Source organism: Carex rostrata, chromosome 14 (genome assembly GCF_964058835.1).
Source record: "Carex rostrata chromosome 14, lpCarRost1.2, whole genome shotgun sequence".
NCBI lineage: Eukaryota > Viridiplantae > Streptophyta > Magnoliopsida > Poales > Cyperaceae > Carex > Carex rostrata.
The window spans coordinates 2587621-2605346 of record NC_135931.1 but is presented as its reverse complement, the minus strand read 5'-3'; the positions used below and the strand labels follow the sequence as shown (position 1 = coordinate 2605346).

The window sequence follows — 17726 nt, the reverse complement described above, 5'->3', positions numbered from 1 at the left end:
ACAAGATAACTAACTCAACTCAGAATTCTTAAAAGAGGTTATTCTTAGACAGAATTTTGAGAGCCTTCTCCCTTCTTCCACCATCAAAGAATTGAGAGGAGAAATCCATTAGAAATTTGGAAATGATTTCTCAAGGGCGATCTTGTTGCTTTGGAAGACCTAATCTAAGATCCAACCAAAAGGGCGTGAAAGGAAAAGCTTGCAAGAGTCTTGTCTCGCGCTCACGGAGACGGTTGCTTCTCCAACCTAGGGTTTGATATTCCATGGCAAACGACATGGAATCAGGTATTGTATTCCGCACTAAAGATTATGTTTTGGGTCTCTTTGGCATATGACGGTCTTAGGTTAAGGTGGGGATTGTTTCTTCTTCCCCGGGGTGTAAGTGTTTGACCCCTAGATGAGATGTAATTGTTTGATCTCTAGATAAGGCGTAATTGTTTGGCCTTTAAGATTCCCAACATATAGTTCCTGACCCGTGTCTAATTAACAAGACGTTAATTTTAGAAAAAGAGGAGGGTTATAAACTTATAATACCTCATGTCTTTAATATCTTAATAGAGTTTGGCTAGTATAACATTAGTGTCATTTCAGCCTATATAACACCAACTCTAAAACCTATCAAATCGACTTCGAACGACTAATCTAAACCGTTCAAACCGATTTACATTATGAGTGATGTGTTGAAATGACACTGATGTTATACTAGCCAAACTCAGCTTAATATATCTTATATTATATATTTTTATTTTTAAAGTTTAAACTGTTGATCTGAACTGTTCAACATGATATCTATACTAAATATGCTTTGGGACAAAATTTTATAATTTTTGAAAATATTTTATTATTGTTTAAGATGGGTACAAAATCATTGTTTTTTTACTGTTTAAAAAATAATGATTTTTCACATATCTAAAATAATAATAATTTTTTTTTTCAAAAATTATAAAATTTCACCTCCAAACATATTTTAGTATGGATATCATGTTGAGCGGTTCAGATTGATAATTTGAACTATGAAAATGAAGATATATAATATGAGTTATGATAAAGTATGAAAGGCACGTGATATTGAAATCCTCCTCGAAACCATTAAGAATCCCCAACGCACTAATGATACCATGCCCAGGAATTTTGATGCATTGAACACTTTGCAAATTTAAATTGTATAAAGGCGGTCGAACTTCAAGATCTGGCATGTTTAGTTATCAAGTTTTCTAATCATTGGATCAATTATTAATTATAGTCAAATTTAATTTTATGACTACAAGAAATTTAATTTTTTAATAATAATTATATATCAGTGGTGTATACTTAGTCAATTTAGAAAATTAATTATTTTATTATGTATTTATCTATTTTTTAATGTTGGATTCTATTTGATAGTATTTATATTATATTAATGTTTTTTTATCCAATACATATTTTTATTTTTATGGCGAATTCCGAAAAAATATTTCATAGATATAATATTCGACATATATTCTATATGTATGTCCAACTAGAGGTGCTACTTTTACCCGATTATCCGGATCCGATCCGGAACCGACCCGGATCCGATTAATTTGGATAGGGTATGGTTTAAAAAATATAACCAGTTAAATTATGGGTATGGTTACAAAATTAATAATTTAATATCCGACCCGGATCCTACCCGGAACCGATACTGTAATGGGTAGGATATGGGTTTCATTTAATTATCTGACCCATAACCGAACCCGACCCGATACCCGTATAAATACCCGATAAAACATTTATTAATAACTATTAATATATAAAAATACAACTTTGCATATTAATTTTTGCATAAGCCGTGGTGAGTCAAGTACTTTTTTTAATATGAGAAAATAGAATGCAGTGACATATTCGTTATGTTTATACACATAGATGGATGCCAAATTTATTCCTTCTATAACAGCAGCATTAATTTTTTAAATAAAATTTATTACTATTGATACATCCTTCAATATTTGGCTTGATATCCTCTGCATAATAATGAAAATTTATTGCTCTCATTGATATGTCATTTCTACAAATTATTAGTATTCCATTCATAGATTTTTTGAACCATAGAAAATGAAATCGTCATCTCTAATATTTTACTTTTTAAAAATTATATCTCTTCTTCAATATTTTTTTTTTCAAAAGTTATTTTCTCTCCATCCTCTTGATTTTTTTGTGACATATACCCGCTCCGGATCTGGAACCGTCCCGTATCCGAACCGGACCCGATAATCTACAAACAAGTTATGGGTATATATCTACCCGGAACCAAAAGACTGGACCCGAAATATCTACGGGTAGATAGATACCCGGATCTGGACCCGACCCGAATTAAAACATATAAGTGTATGGATCGAAATTTGGATCCGAACACTTTTAGGGTACGGGTCCAAATATAATAGTATCCGGACCCGACCCGACCCGATAGCACCTCTATGTCCAACATCTAACGATAATTATTTTTTTGATGATTTTTTTTTTTTGTAGAATTTTTGGACTGTTTGATTAAAATATCATCTCCTTATTTTTGCAAATGGTAAGGTATCTTATACAACATAATGCTAAACAAGTAGAAAATATCTCCAAATACAAACACGAATCATGGTTAGTGGGAAAAATAAGTTAAGGTCAACGCAGTTCGTGGCACGATAATGGAGACATAATATATTATGCAAAGTGATGCATGATTAGACAGATAATGTATTTTTTTTGGCATCAATGATTATCTTAATCACTTGATATCAAGATATATATTTTTGCGTTGACTCTAAAACAACTAATAAATGGTGTATGATAACAAGATTAGAATGTTCTAAAAGCAAGATATAAAGGGTTTCTTTTGCATGAAGTCATGAACTAAGGGTTCGCATAAATGATATCTTAATTAATTTTGAAAAGAGAGCTGATTTTTCTTATTAGCATGAGATAAAAAATTTAAATGTTTAACTCACCTTTAATATAGGTATTTAATATCATACACAAGACACCTTTTGATACGGACTATGTAAGGATGGGATAGTACCATAATGCGAGATGGTTTTGGGTTTGAACTCGTCCCGCTTTGAGGCTGAGATGGAGGAGGTGGAAAGGTTAGAATCGAAAGGGTAGTTGTGAGATATTCAAATTCTAGCATGTATGGGATCTTGCTTGGGAAAAAAATGTCAGCTCTAGTTTAGTGAGACTGTTTGCCTTAAATAGCTTCTTCCCTAACTGTCATTCTTTGTTGTCAGAACGGTCAGGGGAGTTCGCATAAAGGCGGTGATGCCCCCGTGGGAAGCGGTGATTCTCACATGGGGATCCGAATCCCAAGCTATTATTTGACCCAAGACTTGTTCTATAAGACCTTAGGTACATGATCCTATCACCTTTGCATATCAATAATACAAATCTCAGATATAATTAGAAAATTTGTACCTTTCTTTTAACTCTTAACACAAATTTCAAAATGGACCCCCTATATATCTACAATAGGCACCAAATTTCTTTGATCCGACTGGAATTAAATCTAGACCGTTTTTTTTTCATTGTACCTCAGGTACCTGAGGAGATACAGATTCCTTAAAATTAATGGTCATGTTTGGTTGTGGACTAAACAGTGGAATAAGGGCTTTATGCCTCACTTATTCCACCAAATATGGTTTAATTGAGCCGGACTAAGACGGAATAAGCCGATCTTTAGGCCGGACTAAATTGGCCTAAACTAACCCACATTTTTAGGTGGTTTAATTTTAATTGAGTATGAGGCCTAACTTTTCATTATTTTTAATCACTTTTTAAGAAATATAAAATAAGCAAATTTTTTTTTCATTTACTTATAAGAAAACTTATAACTTTATCAATTATAGAATCAATATTTTTTTAAATGACATAACCTTCTAAATCAACAAAATATGCAATCTAGAAAATAATTAAATAAAATATATATTTTTTTAAATTGTACTACAATATAATAATTTTTTTTGTTCATCAACCTAGCTAACACATTTTTGACAAATAAATTGGTACACATATAACTTTAATTAAATAAGATTCATTAAATACAATGTGCTTCTCTAAGATATAGAATTAATTTATACATAACTCATTTTCTTGTATAATTTCTTTCAATCAAAATGTAAAATAAAAATACGAAAAATAGTTTTATTATTGATATTACAAATTTTGTAAGACAAAATAATTTGTAATATCAAATCATACCTTAAGACATCAAATTCTTATCAAACAAAGAATAATTTAAGTCAAGGTATAACTTTAGGTATCAATCAAACATGAATAATTTAGATAAGCCTAAGTTAGAATTATCAAGTTAGGGTTCATTAACTTTAGTCCACAACCAAACATCACCAATGGGAAGATTGGTGGGTTTTTTCGATGCAAATAAGGAATTGAAAAATAACATCTAAGAGCAATACTAGATATAAGAAACGGGATTATATACAAAAATAATTAAGAATAAACTGTAGAAAATACATTCATACAATTCCCAAAAATAGGACTATTGATGCAATCGTTTTAGTATCGTTTCTATTTTATTCTAATAAGACGACAATTAAAATTCTAATCTTGACAGGAATTAGGGTGACTTTTCAGTTGACGCTTATATATTTCAGGTTAACAATATATATTTGGAGACATCTTCCATATAAAAGTTGAAATTTAAATATACTTAGATTTAGCATTTTTAGATTGACGCTTATAAATTATACTTAAATACAACATATTGACATGAAAATAAATTTATAATTTCACTTGATTATATTTGAACTGAGACATGAATATTCCTCTTGATTGTTCCAAATTGATGTTAACTACACATAATTTTACAAAATTATCCAAATTGTACGGAGTTAAAATTGCTGTTTAACACGCCCAGATTACTTCAATATTCACTGTGCTGACAAAATATATTAATTCCACGGTTGACATTTTATATTTCATTTCGTTATGAACAAATAAATTAACGCACTGTAATTTAGCCAAGATTCTATATAGCGCGTAATAGGCTAATAGCGCTGCTATAACGTTTTTCAACCATAAAAGCTATGGTGCTATTGGTGTTATAGCGTACTATATATAACAACGCTATATGGACAGAACCATGTTTTTTTAACCATTCCGCTATGACGCGATAAACGCTATTTAAACTTTTGAATTTACCTTTTCTTAATTTGTTCAAAAGAAGTTAACTAGCGTTTGAAATTGGCCGACATCAATTAATTTTCTCTGTGTATATATTTTTTAAACCAGAAGGGTTAGCTTGATAATTGAAGTTCTTTTCAGCATACTTTTTTGTTATATATATATAGTTGCTATTGTTGTGTAGCGTTACTTTGATATCAACACTGCTTTTTCGTTGTCTCTTGTAGTTGGGCGTCTTTTAAATAATGCATTTATAAAGAATAATATCCAATGTTAGGTTTGGTTGGTGCATGCCTATGTGCTGATGAAGGCGGTGACTACACGGTTTTAAACTCAGATACAGACAAAATGGCGTCAAAGTGTCAACGTGACAACCTGCTCCTACTTGCAATAACTTATCAGGAAAGTGTCTCCTTAATTTGAATTTCTTCAATCAAGAATTAAAGATATTTATATATTTGCCAATAGTGCTTTCACGCTGAAACATGCCATAATTGCATTTTTTTTTACAGATGAAAAAAACAACACCAATAATAATAGTAAAGTTAGGGTGTGATGTGCTCACCAAGAAAGTTTGGTGAGCATAACTCCAAAAATATATTGGATCGACTTTAAACGTCAAATTCAAACCGTTGAAATTCATGTACTTCATATTTCATAATTGATGCATGTACATGCAAAATTTTGAAAGTTTCTAGTTTATTTGCTACAAGATCAAGCGGTCAAAGAAATCATAAAAATTGAATATATAAAACAAACTTATGTACAATCTATTCTACAATCAACTCAAAAATACAAGTAAAATATTAGCTAGAGCTGCCAATTGTTTAGCACTATACTAGTCTACAATGGCATTTTCCGAATCAGATTAATCTCTTAATTAGGAGAAAATTGAAGAGAATTGGTTAGACTCAGTTGTGGTGGTTAGATTATCATCTACATTGCATATGTCAGATTTGTTAGAGTCTTTGGCCGGAAAGAATTTATAATAACCAGAGAGAAGCTCTTTGTGGATGTACTCCATCCGACCTGATATCTCGTCTTCTCTATCCATCTCTATCAGATCCTGCTTATAGCACATATCATACAAAATAGATCATATAACATACATCATTAAGAAAAAAACCTGATATCAGGGCCTGTGAGCTCAATCACAAAACCGTAAAATTTATTGTATGTTACTATTCTATTCTTTTCCAGAGTTTTTGCCAAACATCCAAATGTTTGTGCTACATGTTTCTTCTCTGAATTTTCTTCCCAAACTTCTCAATAAAAGAATCTGAAAGCACACAAAAACAAAGGAAGGAAGTGAAACCTGAACAGATAATGAGGTGAATACGTAATAGAAGCGCTGGCGACAGTATTCATTGAATAAGAGAGTTCCTATAACTAGTGGTATTGTGAAACCTGAAGAAAACTTGGAGCTTTTCAGACCAAAGACTCCGATAGCTATTATCTGTGTCAGCACGAGAGAGAACACTGTTGTGTTGTGTACTACAGGCCACAATTTCCCTCCCATCTCATACTTGCACACATAGACATTTAGTATCTGCATCATATCTTTTGTTAGATGGATTAAAGATATTGCTTACCAGAAATGGAAAGAAAATTTCCAGAAGCTCATTTCATAATTAGGAAAATTGCAATAGAGCTCCAGCTATTTATTTTAACTCTTCTTTTTCTGAAGTATTGTTAAATACTAGGAACGATGCATTTAAAATAAAGTTTATTTGCTTTTCCTGTAGGTACCGCATATTTGATTCCATCCATAAACATTTTTTCTTCGCTATGAGTTCCAGTATCGATCAGAATTCTAGTATGTACTCTCCCTGAGTTAAGGTATGAATATACTATACCAATTATTTTATTATTGCATTTGCTCCTCTTTTACGGTTTTACTATTATAATAAAGGTTTGGGAGGCTAGATATATATGGTAAGGGCCTCTTTTGAGTTATATCCAGCAATAAGGAACATTGGGCAAAAACTATAAATCCTGTAAAAGATACCTTTTTTCTTTTCTTCACTATGATTTCCTGAGAAAATACACGATTATACCATTTTTCTAATACTTATTTCCAAAAGAACTCTTAACATCAATGATTCCTTTAAAATGATTACCTGATTTCGGTATACAACATAACCAAGGCAGAAGTACACGAGTAAGAATGGCAAGATGAGTGGTGCAAGTATGGAGCATGTAAACCCTAGAAGGCTGTAAAGGAGCACTTTGGGGATCTCTGTGTGGTATGGGAAGGTCGGTACCAACTGGGGGTCGTCATCTAGCTGGCATATGTATCTTCTAACAAAAGTGTAAATAAGAGCAAATATTTGCATTATTTCAGAGCACAGGCCCACCCAACCTGTCAGCACATATGTTATGAAAAATGTGGCCTGCAATATGAGCACAAGTAAACTAATTACTTGACAAGAAGGTAACAAGAAAGAAGAAAAAAAAGGTAAATAAGATGAAACCTGCTTGGGTACGGCCTCGGCAAGCTGGGTGGCGAGATCATTAGGTCTGGTCATTGCATTGAGTTGAGTAAGCAGTGATCCTGATAACACGTTCACAAAAAAGACATTCCATATTGTGAAATAGAGAATTTTGTGACAAGCACTCTTTTTCCGGTCACTTCGTGAAATGGAACCTTCTACTGTTGAAAGTTGCATCATCACTGGTGGGACCGTGTAGAAGAACAATAATAATATCACACTTGGTAGATACCCTGTCACCACCTTTGTCACCATAGGCCTAACCAAAGGAAAAGAAGAAAAGAAAAGACTAAGCTCCACTAATAACTCAAGTGTAATCACTAATAACTAGTGCAAGGCTAACACAGGAAATGAAGAATGCGATATAAGCCATTGCTGTTCTCAATTGGAGAAAGGATGTACAATGCATACGATGGGTTCTCCAACACAACCTACTAACAGAAATAAATCTAGAGAAATGACAATAGCAAACAATTGAATTGTGCGCAATGTATGATGGAGGGTTCCAGCACAAGTCTTCTTGAAACACTACTGTGGAGGAAAATTAGGGAGATGTTTTGGATCAACTCTTCAAAACTTTTAGGAATTTATCAATGATTTATGGTGCAAGTTTTGCAAGCAATTTCCTGCAACTAAGATAATATATATACATAAATACTATGATACTTTCTGGATAGTGGATCATTTACATATAAAGAAATTAAATAATGTTTTTCACCAAAAAGTGATCACATTAATTATTGCTAGAGATAATTGGATATCAATTGCTAGAAATCTATCATGTAATCTTTGTTAGGGATCCTTTTCGTAATAGGCAATTAGCGATCAATGTTGTGCTCAGTGGGGCACACAACTTTTTCACTTGTTTTTTTTTTCCAGTTTTTGTTTTCTTTTCTCTCTGCCATCCTTGTAACTCTTCTTGTTATTTTTTAATAAAATTAAGTGGTGAAGTTCTCCTTACTAAAAAGAAATATTATTATATTACTGCTAAAAAAACTGTAGTGACATTATTTAGTAGTTTTGGGTTCATTTCTGTTTAATTAAATTTAATCTTCTCTTAACGTGTAACTTAATTGAAGCTCAGAAGTTTTAATTAATTTCAAAATGTTTTTAGGTAGGTTGATTAAAAATCTTCAAAAGGTTCTCTGATCTTTCCTTCTATTGCTATTTCAAGTTTCCATTTTGACCCCAAACATTCCAATTAATATAATTTTGGTCCCTACCTTATCATACTTATGTCAAGAAAACAAATTATTTGCCACATTGGTGTCAGCCGTGGTATGTAGCTAATTTTTTCCCAAGGGATAACCCACCAAAACAGCTCACCCCACATTGAGCGACAAGCAACAATTTTCTTCTGTATATTCAAAAAGCAATTGTAAGGACCAAAATAGCACAATTGGAATGTTCAGGCACCAAATTTTTCAAACATCACACTGGTACCGTCAAATATCCAAAGGCAATTAATGTTGTGTAATATACTAAGACAAAAGGATGGGGAGTGGGAGTGGGGGAGGGTGGCCAGGACTTACATTTTGAGTATATCTCTGAAAAAAGGAAACATTTTCTTCATCTGTGTCAGCTGTGTCAAGCTCTGCACAAATGTGACGGGAAGGAGAAACACAAACATGAACACAACGCTGATAATAAGAATGAGAACACGACGGAACCAGAGGCATTTGTATGAAATTGAGAGGTTCGACCAGTAGACATCACGCGGCTCTGGTGCTTGGTCAGTCACCCACAGTGTTGGGTTCGGTGACTGCATCAACTGGGATACGATTGCAGCTGCATATCGCGTCTTGAAGAAAACAAAAGCAGCTAGACAATCCTAAGAGAGAAAAAAAAAATTAAGATGAAGCTAAGAAACTATAAGGAAAATGGTACTGAATTGTAGCTTGCAAACTACGACACTGAACCTCTTGCTCTTGGAAAATATCAGTAGTGGTAATATCGGTGATTTTCTCATCGAGATCAACTTCATTTCGCTGGAAGTGGAACGGTATAGATTTGTCACCTCCACATAGACCACATCTGTATAGCTTCTGTCTTGTGTTAAGGCCGCACGAAGTCAGTTTTAATTGTACAAACTTTCTATATACCTTCTCTGCACTAGACTGTACCAAAGAGTTTACTAATAAGTTATATATTTTGAGTTTGTTTGCATATAAATCTGAACATATATCAAATTAACACCCACGATTTTCATATCAAAAGAAAATTAACACCCACGATTTGGTTTTGTTCAAAAGTCAACCACCATAGATATAGAAATTAAAATAAAAAGGATAAAACTGCTGGCCCCTTGTTGTGCATAACCATTTTTTTTTTGTAACCAGGCATATACAGAAATCTATTTTTGTAGAATTAAATTCTTGATTTACAGAAGAGACGACTCACTAACAAAACAAAAGATGTCAACAAGTGACACTTTTTATCACAGTATTGTGTTGTTGTCTAGTACCCATGTCTGTTTTAAAATTGTTGTAGGTAGGTGCTCATTGTAAACATGAGAAGTACAAATTTTGGGTTCTATAGACTATAGGCAATTGTTACAGAAAATGTTGTCTAATACTCCAGATACGAAAATATCTTTGTGAACTCTATTAATGGCTATAATATGAAATGAAATCGCACCATAAGTTTTTGAACTTTGCCTGTTCGGTAGATCAGCTGATGAGAAAGGTAGCTGGAGCCGTGATAATTTCCAAAGAAGTTTCTGATGGTGTCTCCTTGTTCCATCTCGGCCCCTGAATTGGGAATCGACCGAAGAAGCACTGTAAAGTGGCTCAAGTTATGTGGAGAATTTCTTATGTATGCTAGCCTCAATCTTGATATACTCTTATACTCCTGAAATAAATGGATAAAACACATATAAGTTTACATCAAGAGATTTATTTTAGCGTTACAGACAAATGAAGAAAAAGATGTCATACATGGTAAAGAAGAACACATGATGAGAAAGTTATGATATACAATGCTAGACAGTGTACCCAAAGCCTGAAAACAAAAGAGGGAACAATTTTCTTAATTAGCGTCATTGTTATGTTAAGATATTCCATGGATTAAGCATACATGAAAATTAGATGTAAAGAATCAAAAAAAGAAATTACTTTAAAAAATTCTGTTTCCATACCATCTAGAGCCTTCTATAACATTTGCAATAGTAAATACTTCCAGTGACTCGAAAGGTATCTGTTTGTGAAGCATATCTCTCCCAAAATAATTTGCTGGAAGCACTCCAAACAAGCAGACTATGGCAGCTATTGAAAATATTCGAATGCTGAATAAAAATAAAAACAATTCAGTTCAACTTCAGCCCCACAATATATGAGATATAACAATGCACTTACCACGTTGAGTGAAAAGCAAAACAGAACACAACTAAACAAACCTGAAGACAAGGAATCGCAGAAAGACCACAGAATCCAGACCCCCGCATTTTAAAATATCACTTTCGGTATTTTCCCATGCTTTAAAAATCCAACTGGGTGAAGGCAGTAGTCTATCTAGTGTAAAGCATTCTGTTTCACGATTTTGATCTTGTGCTATTCTTCTACCAAAATACACGTAAACATTTGTAGGTTGCTTTCTCAGAATTGAGTAGAGAGAGAGAAAGATTGCGCAAAGGCCTATGTTAATCCCTGCTGATGTCATCAAGGCCGAGAAATCCATCTCTTATTTCTCTGTGTTCTATCTGATTATGTAATCCTTCTGCAAAGCCATGTAGATTACTAGCTTATAGTGCAATTAACCTGCAGAAAACTACGACTTAGAAACTATGCAATTAACTTGTAGTATTACCAGACAAGATTTAAGTATCAACCAAGCAATCAACAATTAATTGGCATCTCTCAGAAACTGATTTTAAGACAGAAATCACGAACTTCTTGAAGAAAATCTAAACAAAAACAACTAAACCATGAACAGTAAAGAAATAAAGACGGTTCAAAATCTAATGGTTTTAAGTAAAAAGAACCCAAATTAAATTAAATAGAAGATAAACTTCTGGACAGATAATAGTAATGTTGTTAGGTCTGGTGCTTCCACAAACAGAAAAATACTGATTAGCAAATTCATCGTATTAGATTAATCGGCATGATGATTTTGGTTTGAAGTTTTTTTTTTTTTTTTTTTTTCTTTTTGTAAAAAAGGAGCTACTAATTATATTTCAGAAGTAGGTTGGACCAAATGGGGAAAGGAGCGTGGCACAAAGGATTGAGGCAACCTAACAAAGATCTTACTGAATACACACATTGTCTAACTCGGATCGTAACCCCTGAAGAATGATTATAATAATACTCCTCAAATCATTATGTGACTCACAAACTTAAGGTATCAGAATATGTATATACAAAATACAAAAGAAAATCAGCGAAATTCTTACTAACTGATAAATTTACAACGTAGTTTTATCAAACAAACAATGAATGAATAATTCGATTATCAAAATAACTTTTGAGGCTTCAAATGCTCATTACTTTTCATAAATCAAATTCTAAAAATATGGAATATAGACTAGCTAGAGCTTCACTCCAATTTATACGATAATGCCAATTAATCATTATTGACGAAATGTGTTGGCAATTTCTTATATACAATTTTCTCATATATAAATCAGGCTCACATAATGTATTCTTTCTAAAATCAAAGCTTATTAAAGAAATTAATTCTCTATCTTCAAATTGCCATATCAAAGAAAATTCAGTGTATTTGACTAGCCTTCGGATCATGATCAGCATACAATACTTGTCTTGTACGGTCTACAAAATTATACGATCAGGTATGACCTACAAACAAATCAGCTAGAGTACACACAATTATGCTAATAAATAATCACACATATGAGCAATATCAGATGAAGCCGGTACAACCAATGAGTATTACACATATCAGCCAATAGTGTACCCAAACCGAAACCATTTCTTTCAACACAAAACTTTCTCATTTTCTTTTAAAAAATCACAATCAAGGCTTTCAAAAATAGTAAATAATTTCTCAGAATATATGCTCATGAATACAATCCTTCTCTTTTTATTTTACCAATATATACTGAATGTTTCAAAATATCATGCAATCCAATTCAACTTTTTTCAAATATCCTACGAGAAAATTCTATGGCATGCTAGATTAGCACCATGTAATAAATATAGTTTGTGTTATCAAAGTAATTCACCAATACAAACTTTAATCTGTTGTAACAACAATCTCAAATCAAACTTTACTCTAATTGTATTTATAATTAGCGTGCCATGTAAATTTCTTATTATTCTCTATCATAAACCTAATAACACACATAACCATAATTTTGATTGGCTTATAATTTATACTACCAAATGCAATTACAATTGAATGTAGTTCCTACAATGAATACCTCTAATTACACCGAATAAATTTCAAAACACGGTAATTCGGTCTGTATAATGTAATAATTAACACGCAATAATTCAAATTGATGTCAAAGGGCAAATCAATGCAATAATGACCTAACTTTTATAATTCTAAACAATAAATAAAAAAAATTATGTAATAGAGAAATTTAATTACCTTACCAAGAATGATGGATACAAGGAAGATATTACAAGCAATAATAGCAATTTCTTCTTGACAATTCTGATCCTATGTGCTCCAAAATTTAATGGAAATTTTGATCCTATTCTGATTTTTTCTCAGATTAACAGAGTAAAGTGGTTTTAAGGACAATGCAATACATGCGAGAGAAAAACGATAGAGAAACTGGGGTAGAATGATGAAGGATTCAGCGAGGAAAAAAAAGATGGAAAAACATGCGCCTCTTCGTTGTATTTCACCGAATTTCTCTGTTTTTGTTTTTGGAACTAAATAAACAGGGAGACATACAAAGTTATTCCTGTCACCTGAGGTAGCAGAAATTTTGATTTTAGATCCGGACAGTTCAAGCTATTTTGGCACGAATATCCAAGGGTCCGTGCATTATATTTCGGACAGGACTGGTCTGGATTCTAATCGGACGGTCCGGATCTAAACTCAAATATTCCGTTACCTCAGAGGATATGGACAGTTATTAAGAGTCGCAACCAAAGTTTCTAGCGCAAATTTTATTTGCCGAAATTTTTATTTCTAACATAAAATAATAAAATAAATCAAAACACCCCTCTTTCAGGGAATTTCGAGAAGCCTCTCAACGACGAATTCGTATCCTCGGCATATCTTTTGAGTTAATGAATCTTATCTATTCAATCTACTTTAAGATTTGTACATACTAAATCTGCATTATTATTAAAAGCCCCCTTATATCATAAATAGGAGTTGGCTCCGTTTAAAATTAGACGATTGAGATTCATTAACTAAAAAGATTCTTTTTTGAGTTAATGCAGAGGATACACATTTCTGAATGACCCAGCAATCTGAGTATTTTTCAAATTCTGATCAAACAGAGATATTTTGGTTTTTTTTTTATTATAGTATAAATAAAAATTTCGGGGGCTACAGAAATATTTATTAATTCATGAAAAGAGGGAATTATTAGGGACATTTTCGTCCATTGTAATAAAATGGCGTTGCATGTCCTCTTTGTCACGACCGGCCCTGGTGCCGTGCAGCCAGGGCGACCGCTCCGGACCTCAAAATTCAAGGGACCTCCAATTTTTTTTTTTTTTGGCATATATATAAAAAATATTGTTTAAATGTTAAAACTAAATAAAGGGTCCAAATTTTGTATATATAAATGGCTTAAATTTTTCTATAAATAGGTATGATCTATTGGCATATCAATAAAAAAATCATACCGGCCAATCGCTTATAGGGTGTTCATTGGGTCTGGTTTAATTGGTTTTGAACCAAACCGAATTAGTTTGGACTAAACGGTTTGTTTTTTTCGATTTAATGGTTTGGTTTGGTTTGCTTTTTAAAACCAAATTATAACTTCAATTCGAATTTGTTTGGATATTTTCAAAACTGAAATAACTGAACCGACCGAATTTTATATATTATGAATTTGGTATGGACTGCCCCGGTTTATTTCTTAATATCCCGATTTATTTCTTAATACCCTGGTTTATTTCTTAATATACTTGGATTATTATAAATCAATTGCTTTAAATAAAAAATTAATATATTTCGGTTTGAACCGAAGAAATTGAAGAAACCAAAATAAACCTTAAGTTCGGTTCGGTTTGGTTGCAATGCTAAATCGGTTCGGTTCTATTTTTGAAACTAAATTATAACTTTGGTTTGCCTAGTTCAGTTGAACATCCCTAATCGCTTCCATAAGTACTTCAACACCTAAGTTGTTTTTGCATTTTAAAAGTCCAAATAGTTGATCCAAACCGTTCAACATGATATCCATATTAAAACGTGCTTAGAGACCAAATTTATATTTTTTTTGAATTTTTTTACTATTTTTAAGTTAAGTAGAAAATCATTGTTATTTATGGTTCAGAATCTTTTAAATCAATGGATTTTCTACCTATCTTAAAAATAGTAAAAAAATTTGGTCTCCAAGCATATTTTAATATAGATATCATATTGAACGGTTCAGATCGATTTTTTGGACATTTAAAATGCAAAAATGACTTAATAGGCATATGTAGGGGTGTCAATAATATCCTTTTAGCTGTTTACCCGACCTGTACCGTATTTGATAAGGCGGGTATAGGTAAGATTTTTTTTCGTTAGCTTATTGGGTATGAGTATGGGTAAGGATTTTTTTTTTTTGGTTAGCTAAATGGGTAAGGGTACAGGTAGAGGCTATTTTGTACCCATTACCATATAGAGTAATTATATAAAATATAACAATATAATAATGTTTGAGCAATAATTAGTGAGTATTTTTGTTGAAAGAAAAATATTAAACGTATTATTTTTATTTGTATGTCTTGTTCTTTAATTAAATAATTAAACTTGTCGGAAGATATATTTTTGTTTTTGAATTCTCTTGTTTTAGAAAAAAAAAATACAATTTAGTTGAAATTGATTGCACATTTATTTTTATTTTTTATTAGTAATATTATTGCATATTTGAGAAATAAATGAGTTTTGATATTTTATTTGTAAAATATAATAAAACTAATTATTATAGCAGTATTATTCGTTATTCACCCGCTACTGTTTCATTACCCGATAATTTTAACGGATAAGGGTAGAGTAGGGTAAAGTCAAATTTTAATGGGTAAGGATAGGATATGGATAAAGTCATTCTTAGTGGGTATGGGTATGAAAATACTTTCACTCTACTCGTACCGTACCCATTGACACCCTTACATATGGTGTTGAAGCACTTATGAAAATGTATTAGCCGGTCTCATAAAAAAAATGTATATAAAGGGTCCAAAATTTTCTCCCGCTCCGGACTCTAAAATCTTCAGAACCGGCTCTGCTCTTTGTTTGCCTTTTTTATTTTTATTTTAAACCAGGAATCGAGCAATCAATTACAATTTGTAATGTGATGTTTTTTCTTTTTCTTTTTCTTCTATATTTTCGATTTATAACGTGTTGATTCAAAGCAGACCGAGCTTCTTACTTCTTAAAATCTGTTCTGAGCTATGTTGCATAGATACGGGTACGGGTATCGTATCGGATACGGCAATACGTCAATTTTGAAAAATCTAAGATATGATACACTTATTTTATATATTTTTTTTCTATTATTTATATATTTGTTTAGATAATCATAACTTAAATTAAAATTGTACAAAAGATTATATGCTTAACCTAAGTATAAGTTAAGTACTACACTTACCAGCATTTATTATAGTAGTGATTACGCCTTTTGGCCCAAAACGGGGCAAATCAAATTCGATCCACGCAGACAAGTGAAAAAAAAAGTCACATTTGCATTGGTGTATGCTCGGCTCACAGGCGGTTCACGGGTGCGAAAAAAAAAATCACATTTGCACTGGTGTATGCTCAGCTCACAGGCGCGTGCGCTGTGCACGGTTGCGGTTCATGGGCGCAGCTCATAGCCCAGATGCGCAGACGCGTATCTAGCTATATCTTGAGTGTATCAGTTTGTTTCAACGTGTATCGGCAACCGTATCAATGTGTAAAGGATACGCCACGTCAGCTGATACGCCAGCTCCAGCTGGCGTATCTGATATGTATCGTAGCCGTATTGGGTGCGTGTCGGTATCCGATACGTGTCCGATATGGGTACGTACCCTATATTGGAGTATCGGGGTAACATAGATTCTGAGTATTTACAAACCAATTTGGATTAGAAATTGGAGGTCAAATCACTCAACTATTTAATACTCTTGTAATACAACAAATGATTTCTCTCATTTGAATTTTGAACTCATAGCCTCCCACATAAAGACCATGAGTCTTTGATAAGATAGAAATTTTTGACAAATTGTGTAATTTAAGGTCCAGAGCGGTCACCCTGGATGCACAGTACCAGAGCCGGCCATGATAGCCTAATGGTTAATTTGTTATTATAAAAACTTATGTTCAATTACAGAACAAGAACATACATTATCCATTTTATAATTTAGCTCCTCTCTTTAAATTTTCCAGCTCTGCAGGTGTTTAATGAGCGTGGAACCAGACTGTAAGTATTTTGAGCCTGGTGTCAGCTCAGGAAAATAGCCACATAGGATTTGGATTAAAACACTAATTCCTTGGTCAACTGCGGGTTCGTTGGAATTTGAAGAATTGCCGTTGATTTGTCTATCTACGGCTCATGTTCATCCAGCTCCCTCTAATTTAATCGGGATCGATCGGTGAATGATAAATAAAACGATCTCGCAAGTCGCATATAGACTTCTCAAAATAAATGAACGCTTTTTAGGTTCATATACCAAAAGCCCATTAGGTGTATGGGCCTATATTTTAAATATAATATACCAAAAGCCATTAGGTATATGGGCCTATATTTTAAATATAATATACTAACTAGCTCTTCACGGTACTAAGCCTATAAAAAAGTTTAACGGGCTGAAAACAAAAAGATAATTAAAACACCAAATAAGAACACCAAGCTAATAATAATATTTATTTTAATATCAGCGTTAAGTGATGGAACAATGTCTTTTAATATCAGCGTTCAGTAGTGTTTTGTTTATGCGTGTAGAAAGCCACTGCATATCGTATATGTGAATCAGTGTTGTAAAATAA

At 32.6% G+C, this 17726-nt stretch overlaps 1 protein-coding gene across 1 annotated transcript; it reads right to left on the bottom strand.

The window, feature by feature from the left end:
- Positions 1-5915: 5915 nt before the first annotated feature.
- LOC144565380 (hyperosmolality-gated Ca2+ permeable channel 2.1-like) lies at positions 5916-11382 on the bottom strand. Its single transcript, XM_078315118.1, has 10 exons — positions 11026-11382; positions 10768-10914; positions 10568-10631; positions 10269-10481; positions 9551-9748; positions 9164-9462; positions 7614-7890; positions 7260-7532; positions 6455-6688; positions 5916-6205 (listed from the first exon to the last, which is right to left on the bottom strand). The coding sequence occupies exons 1-10, from the start codon at positions 11304-11306 to the stop codon at positions 6020-6022; spliced, it is 2172 nt and encodes a 723-aa protein (XP_078171244.1). The 5' UTR covers positions 11307-11382; the 3' UTR covers positions 5916-6019.
- Between the last annotated feature and the right edge of the window lie 6344 nt (positions 11383-17726).

What these genes read in the sequence shown, in the direction of transcription:
- LOC144565380 (XM_078315118.1), bottom strand. Translation starts at nt 11,306, where the DNA reads ATGGATTTCTCGGCCTTGATGACATCAGCAGGGATTAACATAGGCCTT. An exon ending in CATGTGTTCTTCTTTACCAT is followed by an intron (nt 10,482 to 10,567) that starts GTATGACATCTT and finishes CATTTATTTCAG; the next exon opens with GAGTATAAGAGTATATCAAG. An exon ending in ATGTTGTATACCGAAATCAG is followed by an intron (nt 6,689 to 7,259) that starts GTAATCATTTTA and finishes GATATGATGCAG; the next exon opens with ATACTAAATGTCTATGTGTG.